The sequence below is a fragment of the Ctenopharyngodon idella genome, chromosome 8 (assembly GCF_019924925.1).
Source record: "Ctenopharyngodon idella isolate HZGC_01 chromosome 8, HZGC01, whole genome shotgun sequence".
NCBI classification, from domain to species: domain Eukaryota; kingdom Metazoa; phylum Chordata; class Actinopteri; order Cypriniformes; family Xenocyprididae; genus Ctenopharyngodon; species Ctenopharyngodon idella.
This window is the reverse complement of record NC_067227.1, coordinates 21,466,625-21,488,389: the sequence shown is the minus strand read 5'-3', so window position 1 is coordinate 21,488,389 and position 21,765 is coordinate 21,466,625. Positions and strand designations below refer to the sequence as shown.

Here is a 21,765-nt window from a genome sequence, read left to right as displayed (position 1 = left end):
AAGTGGACTTATACAGTTCTTGAGTTCAACTTACTAACTTGATTCTGTGACTAATGACTTAAAATTTAATCTGTGTCTCATACAAAGACATTAAAAAGATTTAATATTGCACACAAGTTGTATGGACTCTTTTTAAATGGTATTTTTGTGCTTTTGCACCTTTTGAAGCTCCCGTTTTGAAAGCTCCTTTAGTGTTCCATAGAAGAAATAAAGTCGTAGTGATTTGAAACAACATAAGGATGAGTAAATGATGACAGAATTCATTTTTGGGTGAACTATTCCTTTAAAACCACTGGTTTTAAACCTGTGAATTGTGCTTGGAGGTCATTGTTGATGTAGTATGATAACATGATGCTATTTCATGATGCTGTTCTGCTGAGTTCGACTCTCCAGTGTATGTTGTTTGAGATGGCTCCTTAAACTGTAATATAATATTTATTCTAGTCAATTGTTTAATACTTTTAGGAGGCAGTGTTTATGGGAAATGGAGAGCAGTACATATGGAAACCTCCAGAAGACGATGACATCATCTTCCAGCACAAGCAGATGGGTATCCTAAGCTCTCATGCGGGAGAGAATATGGCAGCATCTGCAGCAGGGGTGAGTGTGCATATAGTTTTTCACAAAGTCCTGAGACACATCCTCTACTTCTCATTCTGTGCAGTCAAAAAGTCTTGTAGGGTATTACACATTGTCTGTGGATGACTCCAGAGCACTTCCTTCCTAAACACTGTTTCAGAGTTAACCAGAAGCAGCTGTAAAATTTGTATTCTCAAAAGGCCAGATTGTTTTTGTTGCAAATCAGACAGCAGGAACTGGAAAAACAAACATTTGGAGTAAAAGATATATACACAGATTTTCCACTCACGAATACATTTCAGATGATTCGTCTCTCTATTATCATGTAGATCACAGAGATGTATTCGAAAGTCTGCAAACCGGGTAAAAAGAAGCGAGGCGTGCCCGGCTCGCCAACCGCTGCGAGGGACATCAGCGGCTTTAGGACCTTGGCTCGGGGTGATCGCGGTGAGCGTGACGGGGGTTTCAGCGTGGTAGTCAAACCCCAAACGTGGGCACCGCAGGAGGGCAAAGGCTCAAGAGCGCCACCTGGCTGCATGGAGGACCACTGCTATGAAGCCATCAGCACTGAGGAAACAGACCTGGCTTACGAGACCATGGAGGGTGGGGGAGGCTGGAGGCGCGACAGGCCTCCGCCCAATGCGAGCGCCACCTTGCGACCCAAGCGTAAGCGGCCCCAGCAGCCCTTGCAACAACCACCCCCACCTCCTCCACCCCCCCAGCAGACCCCCAAACTGCAGCATCTCCCAGCCAAAGCAATGCTGATGCCCGGGGAGAGCCTGTACGAGAGCATCCCTGACCTGAAGCAGGGCTCGGCCACCTCCAGCACAACCACCATCTTTACTTTTAATGACGGTATGGAGATGTATGTCACTGGCCTGTAGGGGGCACTCTGGGGAAGGGAACTTTCCTCTCTGGGGCTTGAATTTTGAATTGGGACACGTGTGCGTGTCATAACCCAATGGGATGCGCGCATTGTGCCACTGCTATATATTTTACATGGGTTCCAAGTATTAGTTGAGCATTGATTAAGTTTTGTAAGTCTAGTTAAAGGTCAGTATTCTCGCAGCACAAAACGATAGAATGCTTACGTGAAAATCCAGACGAAATTATTTTAATTAGTCACATGCCTTATCACGAGGAAGAAAAATAGTCACCAGCCATGACATATTACCACAGACACAACATATCTCACCCAACAGTAGCATTCCTGTAGAGGGAATTCTTGTTTTTTTGCCATTAAATGCTGTATTTTCCAACGAAGTGACCATCGGAATTGCGGGTCAAACTTGTATTTGATGCCTAGAAAATCCCAAAGGAGAAAAAATGAGCACAAGTCAATTATAAAAGCAACTTGTTAAAAAGCACAGTTTAACTGTGTTCCGTGGCCCTCTGAGGGAAAAAAAAGTGATTAGAAGCCCCAAGCAAAGCTCTGTCCCCTGTTTCAAAAATGAATATACAGAAAGTGAACTTTATCAGAGAGCCAATCTAAAACTATTGCCAAGCAAAATATCATATATTGACAAAAAGCCTTTATTTAATCTGTTCATAGAAGAATTGATCCTATTTTAAAATAGCTAAAAGCTATCTATCTATTATCTAAAAGCTTTAGGAAACACATGGCCCTATTTTTGTAATGTCAAAGCCTCTATTTCTGTAAAAAATTAATCACATAATTTTAGAACTAAAATAAAGATTCTAATTCGATCCTGTACGTCAAGAAAGTATTTTCTTATAAGCACAAATATTCCATGCTCAGCATGTCATCTGTCGGAGACAGTCCCCTTATAAAATTGAAGAGTACATTTAAAATCTGAGAGTACATATTAAAAATTAATAGATGGTAAATTGCAGTTGTCAATAAAGCAAGATCAAAGCAAGAGGGAATTAGCAAAAGCTCAGGGACAGTGAACAAAAATATTAAATAATTGCACACAAAACGTTACAACATATCTGACAGGAGACCCCCGATGTCTTTTCATGTTATTTTTTGTTTTGGTCATACATCAATTCAAACTGTCACATAAGTCACCATAGCACTTCAATGCGGTAGAGTAAGTGTTTTTCTTTGTCAATACTGTTTATGCACTTTGCCTGATTAAAAAGATGCATGCTTTCAAGAAAAAAAACACCCTTGTAAAGGGATAAAAAAAAGAAAAGAAAGTAAAGTGAAACTAGCACTGTCCTGTGGTATCAGAGAATGGTTTATTTCTTGCTGTTGTTGGTGGATTGTTTGATTTATATGCCTTTTTCTTCATCTGAGAAAGAGCACAAAGTGAATCGCTTCAGGACTGGGGAGACCAATGACGACCCGAGGAGGACTCTCTAAATAAAAAACTGGACAGTTAGGAATATAAAACATAATTGGTCAGAAGAAATGTATCATAGACAATCCCTTTCCCCCCATCATTTCAGAAGCAGTCAGGATGTCCACGTATGTCCAGATAAGATTGAATGGAATCGCATACATTAGATTCTTGCAAAAATCTCCTGTTGTTATATGGAAATAATGGGAGATTAAAAAAAGTTACAATGACAAAGCGATTTAAAATTAGTGTATGTCGCCCCGTAAGGCTATGGGAGGGGGGTTGGGGTTTTATGGCCAGACAGTGACAAGCTTCACCAGTGGACAATGTTAAACTTTCTGTGATCTGTGGACTACAGCCGCTCTCTCAGTGTCTTTGAATCTGATGCTAATGTGATCTGGATTAAATTATCCCAAATAGCTGGAGCACTCAGAAAGGGGCTCAGGTCAACCAAATATAATCAAACCGCTTGTCTATGCCCTCGTTGCTATCAAATGTTGGTGCAATGTTGTAAATATGTTACAAGCAGAAGAAATGCAGAAAGGGGGAGGGAATTTGCTCTTGGTGTTCCTGAAAGTATTTGTTTCTTTCCGGTTGTCCTTTTGGAATGATTTTTCTCTGGTGAAAAATTATCTCAGCAGTATCTCTGTGAGTTTTGATTATGTGCTTTGGGATTTTTTGTTTTCCACATCATTTTAGCTATATTGTGTATCTCAAAGACCAGTTGAGTTTAGTGTGGCAGCTAATGTTGTGCGTTTGCTTATCAAACAACAGGGTGGTGTGTATTAAAGCTGTGTAATTAAGTACTAATGTGCAAAAGATTGTAATGTTTTTATATCAAAATGACTATTCATAAAAATGTCGGGTCAAGTTTATACTTTTTTAAATAAAGTAGCACTTCAAAAAAAACCACAAAGCATATAGCATTTACATAGTGTTTTCTCGCAATAAGTCATCTATTCATTCTTGAAAGAGACATTAAGTAAGTGCTGAGACACTTAATTGGTAAACATTTGTAGTGCTAACTATAGTTATTTGATGCTTATAAGTGTGCACACATAGCTCCACGTTGGTGGAGTCACAAACACATGCACAAGATTTTGTAATGGATGTTTCGCAAATGTTTTTCATGGGTGCAGTATCCACATCTGAACACATTCGTCGCAGAAAATGGCATAAAACATGGGAAAGGGTGGAATACACATATTTATTTGCAAGTACCAAAGTTAAGGAAGGCATATGGACCTGCGAAGTTGAGGAACATGATGTAAAATGTCATTGCATAATGAAAAAAAAACATGAAATCCTATATGATAGTTCATATTAAGATGCATTAAAGGGTTAGTTGACTCAAAAATGAAAATTCTGTCATTAATTACTAACCCTTGTCGTTTCAAACCTGCAAAAGCTTCGTTCATCTTCAGAACACAAATTAAGATATTTTTGATGAAATCCGAGAGCTTTCTGACCTCCCTATACACATCAACGTCATAAAGGCCCAGAAAGGTAGTAAAGACACCGTTAAAATAGTCCATGTGACTACAGTGGTTCAACCTTAATGTTATGAAGTGACGAGAATACTTTTCATGCGCAAAAACAGAACAAAAATAATGACTTTATTCAGCAATTTCTTCTCTGTTAGTCTCTTATGCTGTTGACGTTGTAAACACAATGTAGCTGTGTATAAGGAGGTCAGAAAGCTCTCGGGTTTCATCAGAAATACCTTAATTTGTGTTCCGAAGATGAACGAAGGTCTTACGGGTTTGGAATGACAGAAATTTCATTTTTGGGTGAACTAACCCTTTAAAAACTCATTTGAATCATGTGTTTTGCTTGTTCAGAGTAAAAATAAATAGATTTAAGTCGGATTTAAGTCATTTAAAAAGAGCTAGGGATTTTAACAGCAATAAAAACCTTGAAGACATTAATGAGCAAAAGTCCTGCTCGTCCAACTTACAGACTTACAAAAGAACCAGATGTGCGCCTGTATTAGATTTGCATTCTGTGATGTCTGTAGGCATCAATGCTAAAGGGTTCAGCAAATATTCCAGAGGACATTTCTTATTCTAAATCTGGATGTGATTAGACTCTGATTAAACTGGCTTTGATTAGTTTATACACTCAGGTAGATGAGGAATTGCATTAGAGTTCTTTGTTTACCCTAATTAGCCATTGAAGCTGCAGTCACATCAGCCTTTCACTGTGGTACATGCTGTTCCTATGACAACTGCCTCACTGTCATGGTATGGTATTTAAGAATTCCTCTCCATTGAGAGAAAATCTCATCGCATTTCACAGTAAGATTACATTACAAACAGATGGAGGAGGTCACAGGGATTTTTTTTCTCTTTTATTTCATTCAAATCCTCTACTAGACCATATGAACTTGTGTTTGTAAAAGTGTAACCTGTGTCCATGCGTGTGTTTATGTGTCACAAGCTTGCATCTATCTGACTTGCTCTGGAAAAAAAAATAGGTCATCCTTAAAACAAAAAGGGTGCAGTCAACATAGCAACTGTCTGCTGTTTTTTTATTGGCTGACTTGTTTCCATAGTAACAGGTTAACCTTGAGGCTGCAGTCGCAGACCAGTTTGTTGTCTAGGCAAATCCAGCATGTATGAGGAGCTCTGCTAAGTCAAGATGTCACCCACATTTTAGAGCTACGGCGACACTGGAGAAAGGGCCTGGCTCAGAAGCCTAGAAAATATTTTTGCATTTTGTAGCAACCATGTGTGGGTACAACACAGTCATTTAGGTTTCTATACAATGTCAGCACTGTACGGTGCCTTTAATAGGTATCCACCTCCTTTGAATTATTCTGCATACTATTAAATATTTTTGAGGTTCTCTTCTCATACTAACATAACATGTACTGTACTGCCATTTCAAAATGGGGAAAAAGTGAAATTTCAAAATTTTAATGTTTCCAAACTTTTTTTGTCTTATGTACCCCCACAGCCTGTATTGTACTTCTTTAACATCATATGAGAAAAGGGCATTTTCGTTCTAAATATTATGCTAGATTTATAAACGTGTGTGTGTGTAAGGATTAATTGACGAAGTGCTGTTGAATTATTGAAAATTAATGCACACCGGAGATGGTATGCAGCCACAACACCAATTAATTCAACACCTCGAGACATGGGCTGCATCCGAAAACGCATACTCTCGAGTAGGTACTTATTTTAAGTAATTACTTTACAACCACTAGAAAAGTATGTTCTATAAAGTATGAATGTGTGTAGTATGAATATAATCTGGATGTACTACATTCGCCATGTTGTCATTATCATGTGACCTACCAGTGTCGGTTGTGTCGCTTCACTGTCATGTCATCCGTGTACTTTTTGCCTATACTCTTTTATGAGTATTGTGAATTCAGACATACTTATTTTGTCACATACTGTTTTTTGACCTATTATACAGTACGGAAGAATGCAATTTCGGATGCAACCATTGTTTAGATGTTTTATTTCAAGACATTTGTCAGTTTTTTTCCTTTTAAACACTCGTGAGTAGTCTAGAACAATTTTCACGCAATTTTATTGCAATCCTGAGTTGCTAATTCCAGAACATTTTATAGAGGTTTGAGCCATATTTATGAGAGATAAAGTGTTTGTGAATTATACGCCAAGCTGTAAGTTTAACTGCTTCAAAAAAACATTATGACATTATTACCTTGCTACTAAGTAATGTCATGTAGTTGCTAGAAATTTTGTCAAAAAAGTCGACCGCAGGACATTGTTGTATTTTGTATTTTGTGCAGATATGTTTCCGGTAAATAAAGTTGCTGATTTTTTGCCCTAAATGCATTTTTAAAAAATGTAGCTCCCATCGAGTCAAATAGGTCATATCTGTGAAGTGCTGAAGAGATTGATGTTGTCTGGTTAATTTCAGCCAAAGATATCTGCTGGATTCTTTAGACAAATGCCCTTTTTTTTTTTTACGTTACCTAATTTGGTAAAATCTGATCTTAGAAAAGACATGTTAATGCAAGTTTCTTTCATTTTGCTGTCTTTTAAAGCCTTCTATTCCTTTTTCCTACCAATGTACAACTTCATCTTCAAGTTCTCTCTTATGGTCTTATTTCTATACCTGCACTTGGCTGTTCATTATTCCATCTCAATAGAGCTCTTCTTCAGTTCCTCTCAATGAAGAGCACTTCACCTTCACCCAGAGCTATTAAACGTAGGGTAGGCAATGTTTTTCAGAAACGCTTTTTGTTAAACTGGTTGAAACTCTCTTCACATCCTGATAGCAATCAATAATAGAAGTGGTCTAAATATTAAAAATATGTACATATATCTTTCGTGGAAGTCTCAGGACCAGGCAATGTTTGTCCAATCATTGCTTTTGGTCCTAATGCAATAATAGGATATCCTACTTGCCTGTATTTGCATACCTCCACGCACCCTGCTCACGCAGACATCAGCGTGTTCCATCTATTCTATGAGGCTGGAGTTGTAAACACAGTCACCGAGTGCCGCAACAAACAGTAGCCACCACTTACAGTTCCTCCTGAACCAAAAAAATGAGCTTACGCTGCGTTTACGTCATAACTACTATAATTAGAGATGGCAACCCGTGACGTTCTACTCTGAGAGGTTCACGTCCTCAGACTCGGAATTTTGCGTTTCTATATCAACACTATCAACGCATGAATTTGCAGCAGTCAGGTGGTACAAGTAAGAGCTCTTTAAGTTGTTTACATTCATTATTATTGTAATGTTATGTGCTTAGAAACATGAGGTAATTTAACGCCGTCTCGTGACGCTTTGCAAACTCTGCTCTGGCTGTGTGCATTCATGTCTATTGTAGGAGGCGTGACTTGGGAGAGCGCTCTGAAGGGAGGGTGGGATCTTATGCTTTCAAAGCTAGCTTGCTATTGCTAGCCTCTCCAAAATTTCCTACCCTACCTTTAATAGGTTTTTGAGCCGAGTAAGTGTGCTGTTATTTACTCTCAAGGCTTCTAGTTCCACAACAAAAACACCTTGAGCTTAATATTGTCACTATTCTGTTTAGTTACTAGTGTCATTGTTAGGTCACTGTCTTCTTCTGGGCTTTTATTAAGATTGTAGACACAGTTTGGTTTGATTGTCTCTAAATTCTTGAGTGAACAACATATTTTTCTTAAAAGCATTTTAGTTTCATAGTTGGGGTTTGAATGTCCTTACTGAACCTGCAAAAGCACAATGAGACAGGAGTGAAGTACTGCCCCCTGGTGTTATGGCTGCAGTAGCACATGTTCAAAAAAAAAAATTAATACATTTGGGGAGAAAAAACAGCTCTAATCTGCTCCCAGAAAACTCCCTCCTAGCTGTCTGAAGAATGATGAAATAGAAGTCTCACTAGAAATTGTAAAATTGAAGAAATTGAAGGTTTGAAGAAAATATATAATGCGTTTAAAAGACTGACGCATTATCAAGTGTTTGAAAAAATGTATTTTATGTTAAATGTGTAAAACCAATAAACAGCCAAATGGGTCCAGCCATTCTTATATTTGTACATTTACACAATTGTACAAACTAATACTTAGAAATGTATAAAAGTGACCATTTTTAACTTTTTGAACTATTGTTTGAAAGCTAGAAATAGATATCAAATCTAACATATGTGTTTATTTATAGGTAAAAGACATTTTAATGTTTTAGATCACATCATGAACATACGGTTATAAAATAAAGTGCTACAAAATACTGTGCCTCATGAGTGTGTTAGGCAAAACTATTTTTGTTCCTGGCTGGCTTTATGAAATTACATTAAGTGTTGATCCTCACTAGTCACAACTGCCTGAATTGTTTAAACAAAGTGTCAAACCTCTGATGAGCAGCTAAGTGGTTCTTGCTGTTCTTCATCAATCCATGATGAAGATCCATCTGTCCCAAAGTAACGGTCACCAAAGTCCCCTTTAAGGACAGCAAATACACACCCACAAGATTTTAGTACACAGTGTAGGGTTTTTTCCCCTTCTTTTATTTAGATACACTACCATTCAAAGATTTGGGGTTGGTAACACATTACAATAAGGTCCTATTAATTTAGATAGTTAATGCATTAACAATAACTAACAATGAGCAATACATTTGTTGCTATATTTATTAATCTTTGTTAACATCAGTTAATAAAAATACAACTGTTCGTTGTTAGTTCATGTTAGCTCAGGTCCATTAAATAATTAAATTTTTTTTAATAATGTATTAGTAAATTTTGAAATTAACATTAATATTAATTACTTAACATTAATATTAAAGGCTTTAGAAGTATTCGTTATTCATTATTAGTTAATGCTAACAAATGTAGTTAACTAATGGAACCTTATTGTAAAGTGTAACTGAATTTGAAAAGACATCTCTTATGCTCACCCAGTAAAAAAAAAAAAAAAAAAAGTTTTGTGCACCTCTTTTTATTTTTTCTTACCCAGTAAAAATTCACAAAAAATATTGTGAAATATTTTTACTATTTAAAATAACTGTATTCTGTATTAATACAGTGCTCAGCGTAAATGAGTACACCCTCTTTGAAAAGTAACATTTTAAACAATATCTCAATGAACACAAAAACAATTTCCAAAATGCTGACAAGACTAAGTTTTATATAACATCTGTTTAACTTATAACATGAAAGTAAGGTTTATAATATAACTTAGAGAACAAAATTTTCAGTTTTACTCAAATTAGGGTGATGCAAAAATGAGTACACCCCACTGAAAGTCTCTGGAGCAAAATTAAATTTTAGACTACAAATGTCTAATTTAACAAGAATTCAACCACAGGTGAGTCTAATTATTCATTACACAGGCGTCCAGCAGACAGTTGACTATAAAAGGGTGTTAAAACCCCTTCCCATTTCATGCTGTCAGCAATGGCACCACATGGAAGAGAAATGTCACAAGACCTGAGAAAGAAAATCATTTCTTTACACCAGAAAGGTGAAGGCTTCAAGAAGATCAGCAAAGGTTTACTTATCAGTCAGAATACTGTAGCAAAAAATTCACAAAAATGTAAAAAAGATGGAACTGCAACCATCTCACAGAGACGTCCAGGTCGTCCACGGAAGTTAACACCTTGACAGGAGCGTCTTCTGATGAAAAGGGTTGAAGAAAATCGGCATGCAAATTCACTGCAGTTATCTAAAGAAGTAGAAAGCCAAAGTGGGGTGACTATTTCCCATGACACAATACGGCGTACACTGCAGAGGAATGGCATGCATGGGTGCCGTCCACGAAAGAAGCCTCTCCTAAAGCCCAGGCACAAAAAAGCCCGCCTAGAGTTTGCCAGGGCCCATGCTGACAAAGATGAAGACTACTGGGACTCTATACTCTGGAGTGATAAGACCAAGATAAATGTTTTTGGAACTGATGGCTTCAAAACTGTATGGCGTCGCAAAGGTGAGGAATACAAAGAAAAATGCATGGTGCCTACAGTGAAACATGGTGGTGGCAGTGTCCTTATGTGGGGCTGCATGAGTGCTGCTGGTGTCGGGGAGCTGCATTTCATTGATGGCATCATGAATTCACAGATGTACTGCTCTATACTGAAAGAGAAGATGCTACCATCACTCCGTGCCCTTGGTCGTCATGCGATTTTCCAACATGACAAGGATCCTAAACACACATCTAAGGCCACTCTTGGATTTCTGAAGAAGAACAGGGTGAAAGTGATTCAGTGGCTCCTGATCTGAACCCAATCGAACGCCTATGGGGAATTCTGAAGAGACAAGTTGAGCATCACTCTCCATCCAGCATCCAGTCTCTAAAAGAGGACATTCTTGAAGAATGGAGAAAGATAGATGTTGCAAAATGTCGCCAACTTGTTCATTCCATGCCTAGAAGACTTGGTGCTGTCATTAAAAATCATGGAGGCCATACAAAGTACTAGATGTAGTAGTTTTTGTTGTGGGGTGTACTCATTTTTGCATCACCCTAAGTTGAATAAAACTGAAAAATGTGTAATCTAAGTTATTTTATTCACCTTTCATGTTATAAGTTAAACAGATGTTATATTAAACTTAGTGTTGTCAACATATTGGAAATTGTTTTTGTGTTCATTGAGATATTGTTTAAAATGTTACTTTTCAAAGGGGGTGTACTCATTTATGCTGAGCACTGTATGTTTTAAAATATAATTTATTTCTGTGATTGCAAAGCTGAATTTTCAGCAGTCATTACTTCAGTCTTCAGTGTCACATGATTCCTCAGAAATCATTTTAATATGCTGGTTTGAAACATTTATTATTATCAATGTTGAAAACATTTTTCTCAAGATTCTTTGATGAATAGAAAGTTAAAAAAAACAGTGTTTATTATTCTATGAAATAGAAATCGTTCTTTTTATAATTTATAAATGCCTTGACTGCCACTTTTAATGAATCGTATCCTTGCTGAATAAAAGTATTAAATTTTTAAAAAAAAAAAAAAAAAAAAAAAATTCTTACTGACCCTAAACTTTTGAACGGTAGTGTATCTATGTAAGGAAAACTCACCTATCCCTGGGATGACATGAAGAAGGTCATCTAGGCTCTTGTCCACAGCAGTGGTGATGATTTTGACACGAGGGAAGGCGTAAGCAACTGAGTGAACTCCCAGCTCCGCCATCAGCAGAGACACCAACACGATCTTGTCTTCCTGGACATCATGGTCCTGTATATACACATACACTCACATTCAGCAAATTAAAACCATTAAAACATTTTAACAATAAATTTTGGCACCAAATTACTTTATTTACAGCGAAGAGAGTCAAAATTCACTTTGTGTAAAAGGTTTTGTACTTTTTGTTTGTACATTTTGCAAGGAATGAGGTCTACAGCCACATACCAGCAACACCCTCAGTGCCATCATGGCTGCAGCTCCGGTAGAAACGGTGCTATCCATCAAAATCACATGGTCCTCACTGATGTCTCTGGGCAGTCGCAGGTAGTGCAGCTAAATGGAAAGGGAGGGAGTCTTAGTTACCACGGAAACGAAGTGAGAAAGAGCCACCAAAAAAATGAAACCGAGGAGTCAGGAGATCTCTGTTACCACGGAGACAGAGACCAACAGGCAAAATGGACAACTGGGTTTAAAATAACAGAAAAAAATAATTGTATTATATATATATATATATATATATATATATATATATATATATATATATATATATATATATATATGCCCTCCGTAAGTATTGAAACAGTAAAGACAAAATTGTTGTGTTAGCTGTGGTGTCAAGACATCTATAAATATGATTAAAGGATTAATATGAGGCAGAAGAGTACAGAATGTCACATTTTATTATTGACTGTTTCAACACAAAATGTTTTACCAACTAAGAAGTACATCACTTTTAGAGTTTCATCCCTCTGATTAATGTGAGCATAAGTATTGGGATGGTTTAACTTAAAGCAAATGTAAAAGTGTAAAAGCTAATATTTAATTGTAAATCCCTTGCAAGCAATCACAGGAGCGAGTCTGTGACCCATAGACATCACCAGACTCTTGGTTTCACATTTTGAAATGCTTTTCCTTTATTGCAGCCATTTTCAACGGTTGCTTATTTTGGGGGATTTTCCACCTTTAGTTTCCTCTTCAGCTGGTGAAATGCTTGTTCAATAGGATTTAAATCTGGAGATTGACTTGGCCAATCTAAGACCCAAAATTTCTTTACCATGATAATCTTAATTGAGTTGGCAGTACTGGTGTTTTGGGTCAGAAGTAGTTGAAAACACATTTGACTAGATTGCTTTCGTAGTGGCAACGCTCATGTGTTCGAAAGACCACCTACTCTCCTCCTACTGACCTAATGCATATGGGAAGCGCGCCAGCCAAACGGGATTTAAACTTTGTTGGCTGGAGACCCAAGTTTGGTTTGAAGACGAAAAACTTAGCAAGCACAATTCTCTCCATTCCTGATTCCTGATTTTCTGGTCTTGTGGCTATCAGAGCAGAAACGAAAGCTGATGCTCTCTGTATGTTTTTCTGTCACCTCTGGGTGCGTTCATATGAGCTTATTTTGTCCATTAGATCGAAAGATCCGAAAAAACCCATACACCACAGACCCTCTCCTCGAAGAAGTCAGGACAGAAGTGGTTGAAAGTGGACAAAAGAGACGGATTAAAACAACAGATGGAAACGGGTATGCGTCTCCCTTGTCTACTTGTGATCTGATCGACCAAATCGCAGCTTAATACCAGGTCTAAACAGGGCCTAAGATCTCTCTTATAGTACACAAGAGAGACAGGCTTCATTGTATTCATTCTGTTATTGTCCTGTGTTACCTCTGGTTCTCCTGAATCCAGATTAGTCTGGATCAGAATCTTCCCAATACGGACATCTTTGCACACGGCTCTCAGTGCAGGCTCCATGGTCTCACCTGCCCGAAGAACGGACACACCTGTGATCTAAGAGACAGAAAGACAGGTGCTGCTACAAAACCAAGATGATTCCAATCAAGTAAGAAATGTTCAAATACTCAAAATGAACCTGTCAGACACACAAATTTACCCCTTTCCCACTAAATCTGCGGCCCTTATACTCTTGACCTTGTGGTGTTTGGATGGTACAGGCCTGTAAAAAGGACAGATATTTTTGTGATGACACATTGTACAACTGAGAAGAAAATGTTTTGCTCTGCATTCATTAAGAGGGGTGACAACAGGTCAGCAAAAGAGAAACATAAGCTTGTTAATGTTATAGATAACATTAATATCATCTATAAACCATGTATTTATATGCTATTATTTATTAAAAAGGACAATTGGGACTAACAGAACAATCAAAATATTCAAAATAATAAAATCAAAACAGGCAAATTATAAATAATGGAAAATAATACAATTACTCTTACTCTTAATTAGCTGGCATATAATGTAATTAATCCTATAAAAAGTTTAATTGAGATGTCTTTGATTATTAGCAATTAATTTGATAAATTAACTGGCATATCATGTAATTAATTCAAATAAAATTTTATTGACATGCGTCATTAATTGTGATTCATTTGATTAATTAACTGACTTATAATTTAATTAATCAGAATTGAATTTTTATTGATATATGTGTGTGACTAATTGCTATTCATTTGATTTGAATTAACTGGCATATGTAATTAATTTAATAAAAATGTTATTGACATGTGTGGTTATTAGCAATTAATTTGATGAATTAACTGGCAGGTCATGTAATTCAATTTTTTAATTGAGCACTAGATATCATTTAAATCATGGTAGATTCATCTTTGATCGCACAATAATATCAAACTCTGCCAAAAAAGACACTGAGCGGCACACATACACACACACAAATTCACCCACACACCTTGGAGGGCAAGAAAGACAGCGCGTGTTCAATAAGCAACCGCATCAGTCTCTTTGAGTAGAAGATGAACTCGTCACGGCTGGTGTCTTTGTTCCTAAAAACAAACAGAAAAATTGAGGAGGAGTGCATAAGAGACACAGAGAAAGGGTAAAACAGGCCAGTGAGTCATTAGCCTGATTCACACAGTGAGATGTGAGGAATTCTGAATGGCACTTGCAACAGATGAATGGATTCCAAAACACACTTCAACAACAAGCATCAACTTCTCAAACAAGGTTATCTTTTGATGTGTTTTATCTGAATCATGTGACACTCACCACTCACCTGATGATGGTGTGGAGACCTCGAACCTGTGGCGTGCTTTCTAACACACTGAGAGTCTGAGGCAACGGCTGGGACTGATGGGCCGTGGCCAGGAGTGCCCTGTGTGTGCGTGTGCATATGAAAGAGAAGAGATATAAAGCAAATCAGCACTGTCAAAGACAAAAAGATGATTCAAATACAAATCAAGGCCATTTGTACACCGGGACATAACATTTCTAACATTGACTGCAACACTAAAGGAGTGGGCTGTTTGCCTTAATTTGAAATAATACATGCATACACACTCATGTACTTAAAAAGCATGAGTAAAAATCTTCTCTACCTGACACTAATCTCACGCTGCCGAGAGAATGCATGCAACAGAACAGAGATGAAAGATCAGTGAAAGAGAAGAGTTAGCAGGCTGATTGTGGAGAGAATTTTAAATAAGTACTTCTATAATAACTGTTTACTTCATACTGTGTAATATAAAAACAAACAAAAAATGGAAGTTGCAAAACTTCTATTCACCGACAGAGGGCGCCGTTTCTGTGTGTAGTGTGTGGAAATATGAAGGAAGCTGAAAAAGTCCATTCAACATGCCACATGCCCCTTAGATTTTTGAGATGATATTGGGAATAAACCCTGCACAACTACACTAAAACATCTCAGTTTTGCATGTTGAACATTAAGTTCTTAAAAAGTATTTTTCTTTTTCGTTTAAAAGGTTAGTTCACCCAAAAATAAAAATTCTTTAATTACTCTCATGTCGTTCCACACCCGTAAGACCTTCGTTCATCTTCGCAACAGAAATTAAGATATTTTTGATAAAATCCGATGGCTCAGTGAGACCTGCATTGCCAGCAAGATCATTTCCTTTTTCAATGCCTAGAAAGCTACTAAAGACATATTTAAAACAGTGGTTCAACCTTAATATTATAAAGTGACAAGAATACTTTTTGTGTGCCAAAAAAATAAAATAGCAACTTTATTTAACAATATCTAGTGATGGGCGATTTCGAAGCTATACGTTTCTTTTATTTCGAATCAGTGGTTCGGAGCGTGTATCAAACTGCCAAAGTCACGCGAACTTATGACATAACGAAGCCTCGTTTACTGAAATCACATGACTTTGGCACTCCGAACCACTGATTTGAAACAAAAGATTCGTAAAGCTTCGAAGCTTCATGAAGCAGTGTTTTGAAATCGCCCATCACTAGATATCGTTGAATAAAGTCATTATTTAGTTTTTTTGTCACACAAAAAGTATTCTCGTCACATATTAAGGTTTGAACCACTGTACTCACATGAACTATTTTAAATATGTCTTTAGTACCTTTCTGGGCATTGAAAAAGGAAATGATCTTGGTGGCAATGCAGGCCTCACTTAGCCATTGGATTTTATCAAAAATATCTTAATTTATGTTCTGAAAATAAACGAAGGTCTTACGGGTGTGGAACGACATATGGGTGAGTAATTAATGACTGCATTTTTTTTTTTTTCCGGTGAACTAACCCTTTAATAAATCTAGTCTAGGGCGGACTACTAATGTGACCAAAAAAATAGGTGCACAACTTCTCTTTTGCTGGAACAATGGATATGATTAGTTCACAGGACACATTTGCACTCACTTCTTCTAGCTGGCTGTGAACATGCTGAACGATCAGGTCAATGGCCACCATGTTACCCCCACCTGTGTTTGCAGGAGAGAAGTGAATCTCATCTGTATTCAAAAGGCAATGGTACCTGCAATTGTACACTGTAGGAAATAAATATTTGACTCACCACGTGGCACAACAATATCTGCAAGTCGCATGGTTGGTTCTATGTACTGCTCAAAAGCTGGTTTTACAAACTTATTGTATTGTTTAATCACACCCTCAATGTCACGTCCTCTCTCTGTGATGTCCCTCCTCAGCCGCCGTACCAGCCGAATATCCGAATCTGTATCTACAAAAATCTTCATGTCCATCAGCTGCAAAAAACATAAGATGACTGAAGAAATATTAAGTTTTCAGTTGTAGGATATAATGAAAGAGATATTTTCACACTGATTCATCAATATTTTAGTAATCAATATTCCCCCCCAAAAAAGTACATTTGAAATGCATATACCTGCAAAATGTTAATTTTGTCAACTTTTAGCAACTTACTAGCATATATAGATGAGCTAAAACCTAATTCATACGGACTAAAAGCAACAAAAGACAAATTTTCATTTCATGGCTCTTTAAGATGGAATTGTGATAAATGGTTCCTCATCATCTCCCTTACTTCATCACAAAAGCATTTTTATCACTTACTTTACTTTGAATTTTTATCAGCATTTAAACGTTCAGAAACCGAAACATTTCATAATACCTGCAAGAGCTCTTTGTCTGCAAAGGACAAGATGCCTTCAAAGATAATGACGCTGGCACCATAGACATTTTTCTGGAAGAGGGATGAAAAAGTAAACAACATCAAACAACTGAAATCTTTTTGCTGTATCTGTATTGGTGGTATCTGGAAAATATTGTGAAACATCTGCCACACACACTCACCCAGTCTTTCTGGCGTCCATGTGTAGTGAAGTCATACACTGGGATTTTTACACTTTTCCCCTGTTTAAGTTTCCGCAGTGTAGTCACAAGCAGCTCAAAGTCGAAAGCTCCCGGATGGTCAAAGTTATAGTCGTTATTGGCCGCTAGAGCTTGTTCCTCTGGAGACAGAACCTGCAGATGGGTAACATAAAGGTTGCGTGTTTAATCACTGGTGGGGGCGCCCCCCACACACAGGAAAGATCACAATCCTGCCCTATCACCATATGTGCTTTACCATATTTATATTCTAATCACATAAACCATGGCATCTGATGCTAGAAGGCTGTTAGTAATATGTTAATATGTGTGAAAACATGTTAAGGGTTACATACGATTTAAAAAAGGAATAGTTTGCCCAAAAATTAAAATTCTGTCATTTTTGTTAAACCCTTATATTGTTGTTGTTGTTTTCTCCTGAGGAACACAAAGTGAATAAAAACATTACAGCAAGACCAGTGTACTCTTAAGAGCCAATTCTTTTTAGATAATCTTGAGTAAATGATCCCAGAATTTTCATTTTTTGGCAAACTACATTAAAAAGAAGTGAGACTTCACAGAGGATACAGGCTTGCTGAACAACAAACAAACAAATCTCCACAGCGGCCATTTTGATGTTATACGTGCAGATCAAATGTGACTGGCTGAACTGCTTAGACTAGAGTGAACTGCAGTGTGTGTTTGTGTGGTCATGTGTTGGAACAAATGGATTCACACAGAGATAAAGAAGGAAGGAAAGGGATTACAGAGACTTTCAGAAGCACTTGACTTACCAGATTAACGTCACACGGTGGACCAATCGCTCATTCAGATCTCACGCTCAAACAAACACACTCAAACTTCTTTTTCATAAACACAAACAACCACTAGCACCTCACCTTATAAAACGAGTCCATAGATAGTAGAACAACCCAAGGAACGTCCAAAGCTTCAATGATTTTATTGGCTACAGTAGTTTTTCCAGAGGCACTGCCTCCACACAGACCTGGAACAACATTATTACTTATTTAGACTCAGACTTAGGATTTAAGTTCAAATATACAAGAAAACCTAACAGGGAACAAGCTGAGCCAATACTGAAAGTCTTTTTAATTTCTCTATTTGAATGATCACCAGGAAGTCATTGGTATGTTTCTGTTCACACTCTTTCTATCTACTCGTACCAATGACAAAGGCCTCTTTAAACTGGGCTCCATGTTCGTTGTACCAGGGCGGTCTGCCGGCTATGTAGATGGTACGTGTGCCGGTGCGGAGCAGTGGAGGTTCTGTTTTACCCAGAGTGCTGCTCTTCCTGCGAGAGGTGCTGACCGGGGGGAGGAGCCTGTCCAGAGAATCTTCACCACTCCCACTAGACCAAAAAAAAGGAGAGAATTATTATATTATAAAATACATTCATATGGAGACCTGCAGACTAGTGCTACCCTACCAGTAGAAATATGAAACAACTATACAGTAAGACATTTATTGGTTGATTTCTCAATACTGTTTCTCTGTGGTTCTATAAAAGAATTGCTCTGTCTGACCAACCCAACACAGCAACAGCAGCTCAACCAATGGGGTGAGGTTGGGGCAGGGCAATCTCTATGTCCAACCAATGGGATACAGGAGGTGTGTTTGGGAAACCTTTCTGACACCAGTTAGTGGGGGGGGGGCTTAAAAAATTATTTATGCGAAATAAATATATATATTTTTATTCTGTCCCATTAACAACAAAGCATGTACCACAGAACTGAATAAAAGTTGTTGCTTTTAACAAAATCTGACATTTAAGAAACCAAGTAATTCTTCAGTGTTCTTTTGGCCTAAAATCAAGACAAGTTTATTATTCAGTGAAGACATATTTTATAACTTGTTTGATGTCTATAGGATGGTAAATGACAAAAGCAATTAATCTCTAATGTCTTACAAAACAAACTGGCAGTGAGTAGCATGTGGGCATCATTGTTGTTATTGTTAACTAAAACCATTAAAAATCTTTTCAGTTAACTGAAATGAGGCTGAAATAAAATAAAATAAAATACAAATATTAGATGAAAATGGGATGTACACAGTAAAATACAGTTTTCCATTGAAACAGTAATATACCATAAAAACAATGCATTCTGGGTAACATTTGTCATTTTAAGAAAAGAGGCCTATAGACTACTTTCTCGAAAACGACAAATAATATTACCTAGAATGCACTGTAATATGCAGAGTACATTGTAATATACATAAGTAATATACTGTAAAAACAAAACAATGCATTCTGGGTAATATTTGTTGTTTTCGAGAAAGTAGCCTATAGGTTACTTTCTCGAAAATGACTAATAATATTACCCAGAATATAATTACGGTATATTACTGTTTAAATGGAAAACTGTATTTTACTGTGTAAATTTGTATCTTTTGTTTAACAGTTTTTTTCTTCTCACAGGCATTTAATAATTTTTGACTTTTCAGTGTGAGTTCAATCTCTTATTTGGCTCATTTTACCAGTAAAAGAAAACCTGCTTAATAATTATGGACATCTGAATATAAGGCGTTTTTCACTTTCACTTCCAGCCCGAGCTCGTTAACAATTATATATCACTTATAAATGATTAAATACAAAATGAATAGTCGTTATTAAGATTGATGTTGTTTGGAGTTGGTAAAATGTGCTAAGGAAAAAATATGATCAAAATATGGACTTGTATATCTTGTTGTTCAATATGTCACATGATTGATGATTAACTGAAACAAACACGCTTTCAGCCATAAAAAAATCTATGTGAACTAATTTAGCAGGTTTAAAACAGCAACCAAGAGATCCTTCCGCCATCATGTCAATGTCATAAACAACCTGTCTCTTGTATCTGTCTCTTTGCATCAACATGAGTGAGTGACTAAATCAGGCCACTAGTCACATTCGAAACAGCCAAACAACACAGAGCAAAAGGGAAAGATGCTGTTGAAATTATATTGTAAGGTAATAGCCAAAAGATATAACATCTTGAAAAAAAAAGTATATTGGACCTGGAATTAAAAAAAGAAGACTCAAAATCTAGACTGTAAACAAGATAAAATGATCAAATGTTTTCAGTGAAAAGGTTTAAGGAAACAGCACTCTTAACAATGATTTACTCTTTGTATGCATATGTCTGTTCAGATTATATTCAAGTGAGTGGACAAAACGGCATTTAATTAAGCTTTTAAAAACTAAACCGTGCATTTAATAACTTACCCTCCATCTGTACGGAGAGACCAGCAGCCTGATATTCTGGCCCCTGTGTATCCGGGCAGTGTACTCATATCATCTGAGAAAGCCTGATGGCTGTCTTCCATATAAGCAATAAAGGTCACATTCTCATTGAAGCTCAAACAGCCCAACACAGATAAACCAGCTAATAATCACAGCTGAAGCACAAAGCCTGGGTCACGGAGAAGGCGGACATCATACCGCTCCTAATGCACTGGCAAAAGCACATGCCTGCTTTAAGAAAAGACCAGATCTGCAGATTCAACACAGGAATCTGCTTCTTTTTAAGCAGAGAAACCCTTGAGGTTTTGACCACTAATGTCTTCAAGAAACCTTTTAATGAATAGAAAAACAACTTTTCTTTGTGTCTGGATACTGGCTCACTCAGTATGTGGGCTTGACCGAATAAGAGGATCAGTTCTACAGGTGATGTGGATGGAAAGTAAAAATAGAAGCAGGGGACAGTACTGCTGAGAGTTCTCGATTATCATTTCATTTAAGTGTCAATTTCATCTCAAGATGTTCCTTCTTAGGTGTAATAAAGTTATAAAGAAATAAGACAATAAAACCTAATGGATAGCAAAACTCAGATAATTTGTTCTTGAATTCTTGAAGAATTTGAAATCCCCATTTAAAAAAATTTCACAGTATGACACACAGTCACTATATTTTCAATTTTTATTTTTTATAGTATGAGATGGTCTCCTAATATTTTCACAGAAATTCTAGAGGAGACACGTTTACAGACTTATATTTCTCAGGAGGAAAAAATAAGATCAGGGGAGATCAAAAATGGCTTTTTAAAGTAAAATATAACACTAATAATATATATTATATAAAAATAACTAAAGGGTCAATTAAAACAGGCTATTGTCAAGAATTACACACACCCCAATATAATAATAAGTCAATTAAAACGACATTTCAAAGGTCAAATCTCGGTTGTTGATCTGTTAGGATGTGATCTCTCCACGGTGCACTAATGGGAACGCATGTAGTATTAGGAGGGAGACCTCAGTCTGTAGTTCATTATAATAATAACAACGCGTCATTAGCGCGCAGCAGAAGCTTGCTGAAACTGGGACAGGAGGGAAGAAAGGGGGTTAACTAACGCAATGCTAATTTAGGTTTCTACGATGATTAATTTTCTTTCATCATCAGAGCAAAGAAAAAAAAAATTCCACTGTATGATAAACCGTTCTGTACCATGCTAAAAATTAATTATTAATTCGCTCGATGTGGGTCAACAGCAACGCATAGTACCGTAGGGAAGAGGAACACCTGCGTCAAAACGCACTGACGCTTTCCATTATAATTTAGTATAGGCCTATATGTTTTTAGAATAACAAATGGATCGCAGACAGCTGTGTTGTGATACCTGTTCGATCGGCTTGAGTTTTTCCTCCTGCACTCCATCTCACACACAACATTCTCCACTCAGATCCGACTCGCCATGAAGCTAGACTGGACTGTCAGCTGTTAAT

At 37.1% G+C, this 21,765-nt stretch overlaps 2 protein-coding genes across 7 annotated transcripts in view; one reads left to right on the top strand and one right to left on the bottom strand.

Annotated features, from left to right (window-relative positions):
* The window catches only part of si:dkey-70p6.1 (uncharacterized protein LOC570575 homolog), a 24,347-nt gene extending 20,545 nt beyond the window's left edge, over positions 1-3,802 (top strand). For both annotated transcript variants that reach the window (XM_051904181.1, XM_051904180.1), the window contains exons 6-7: positions 466-600; positions 909-3,802. In XM_051904181.1, coding sequence (XP_051760141.1) covers positions 466-600; positions 909-1,463 — 690 coding nt within the window. In that variant the 3' untranslated portion in view covers positions 1,464-3,802. The remainder of the gene's footprint in view (positions 1-465; positions 601-908) is intronic.
* Positions 1,753-21,765, bottom strand: uckl1a (uridine-cytidine kinase 1-like 1a). Of its 5 annotated transcripts, none has more exons than XM_051904176.1 (16): positions 21,660-21,765; positions 18,225-18,409; positions 17,940-18,046; positions 17,026-17,196; positions 16,844-16,915; positions 16,268-16,457; positions 16,114-16,175; positions 14,825-14,841; positions 14,503-14,601; positions 14,179-14,272; positions 13,366-13,428; positions 13,140-13,262; positions 11,701-11,808; positions 11,367-11,523; positions 8,703-8,791; positions 1,753-1,881 (listed from the first exon to the last, which is right to left on the bottom strand). In XM_051904176.1, exons 1-16 carry the CDS (start codon positions 21,695-21,697, stop codon positions 1,819-1,821), a joined length of 1,638 nt encoding a protein of 545 aa, XP_051760136.1. In that variant the 5' UTR covers positions 21,698-21,765; the 3' UTR covers positions 1,753-1,818. The 5 variants fall into 5 exon arrangements, with proteins under 5 accessions (XP_051760136.1, XP_051760138.1, XP_051760137.1 ...); XM_051904178.1 differs by having other exon boundaries at positions 18,336-18,409; XM_051904177.1 differs by lacking the exon at positions 21,660-21,765 and adding an exon at positions 20,267-20,820 and having other exon boundaries at positions 18,336-18,409.

Coding starts and splice junctions, on each gene's coding strand:
- uckl1a (XM_051904174.1), bottom strand. CDS start 20,367: ATGGAAGACAGCCATCAGGCTTTCTCAGATGATATGAGTACACTGCCC. Junction 17,197..17,939: donor CTATGGACTCGTTTTATAAG/GTGAGGTGCTAG, acceptor ACCCATCTGCAG/GTTCTGTCTCCAGAGGAACA. Junction 16,176..16,267: donor AGATATTGTTGTGCCACGTG/GTGAGTCAAATA, acceptor CTGCAAACACAG/GTGGGGGTAACATGGTGGCC.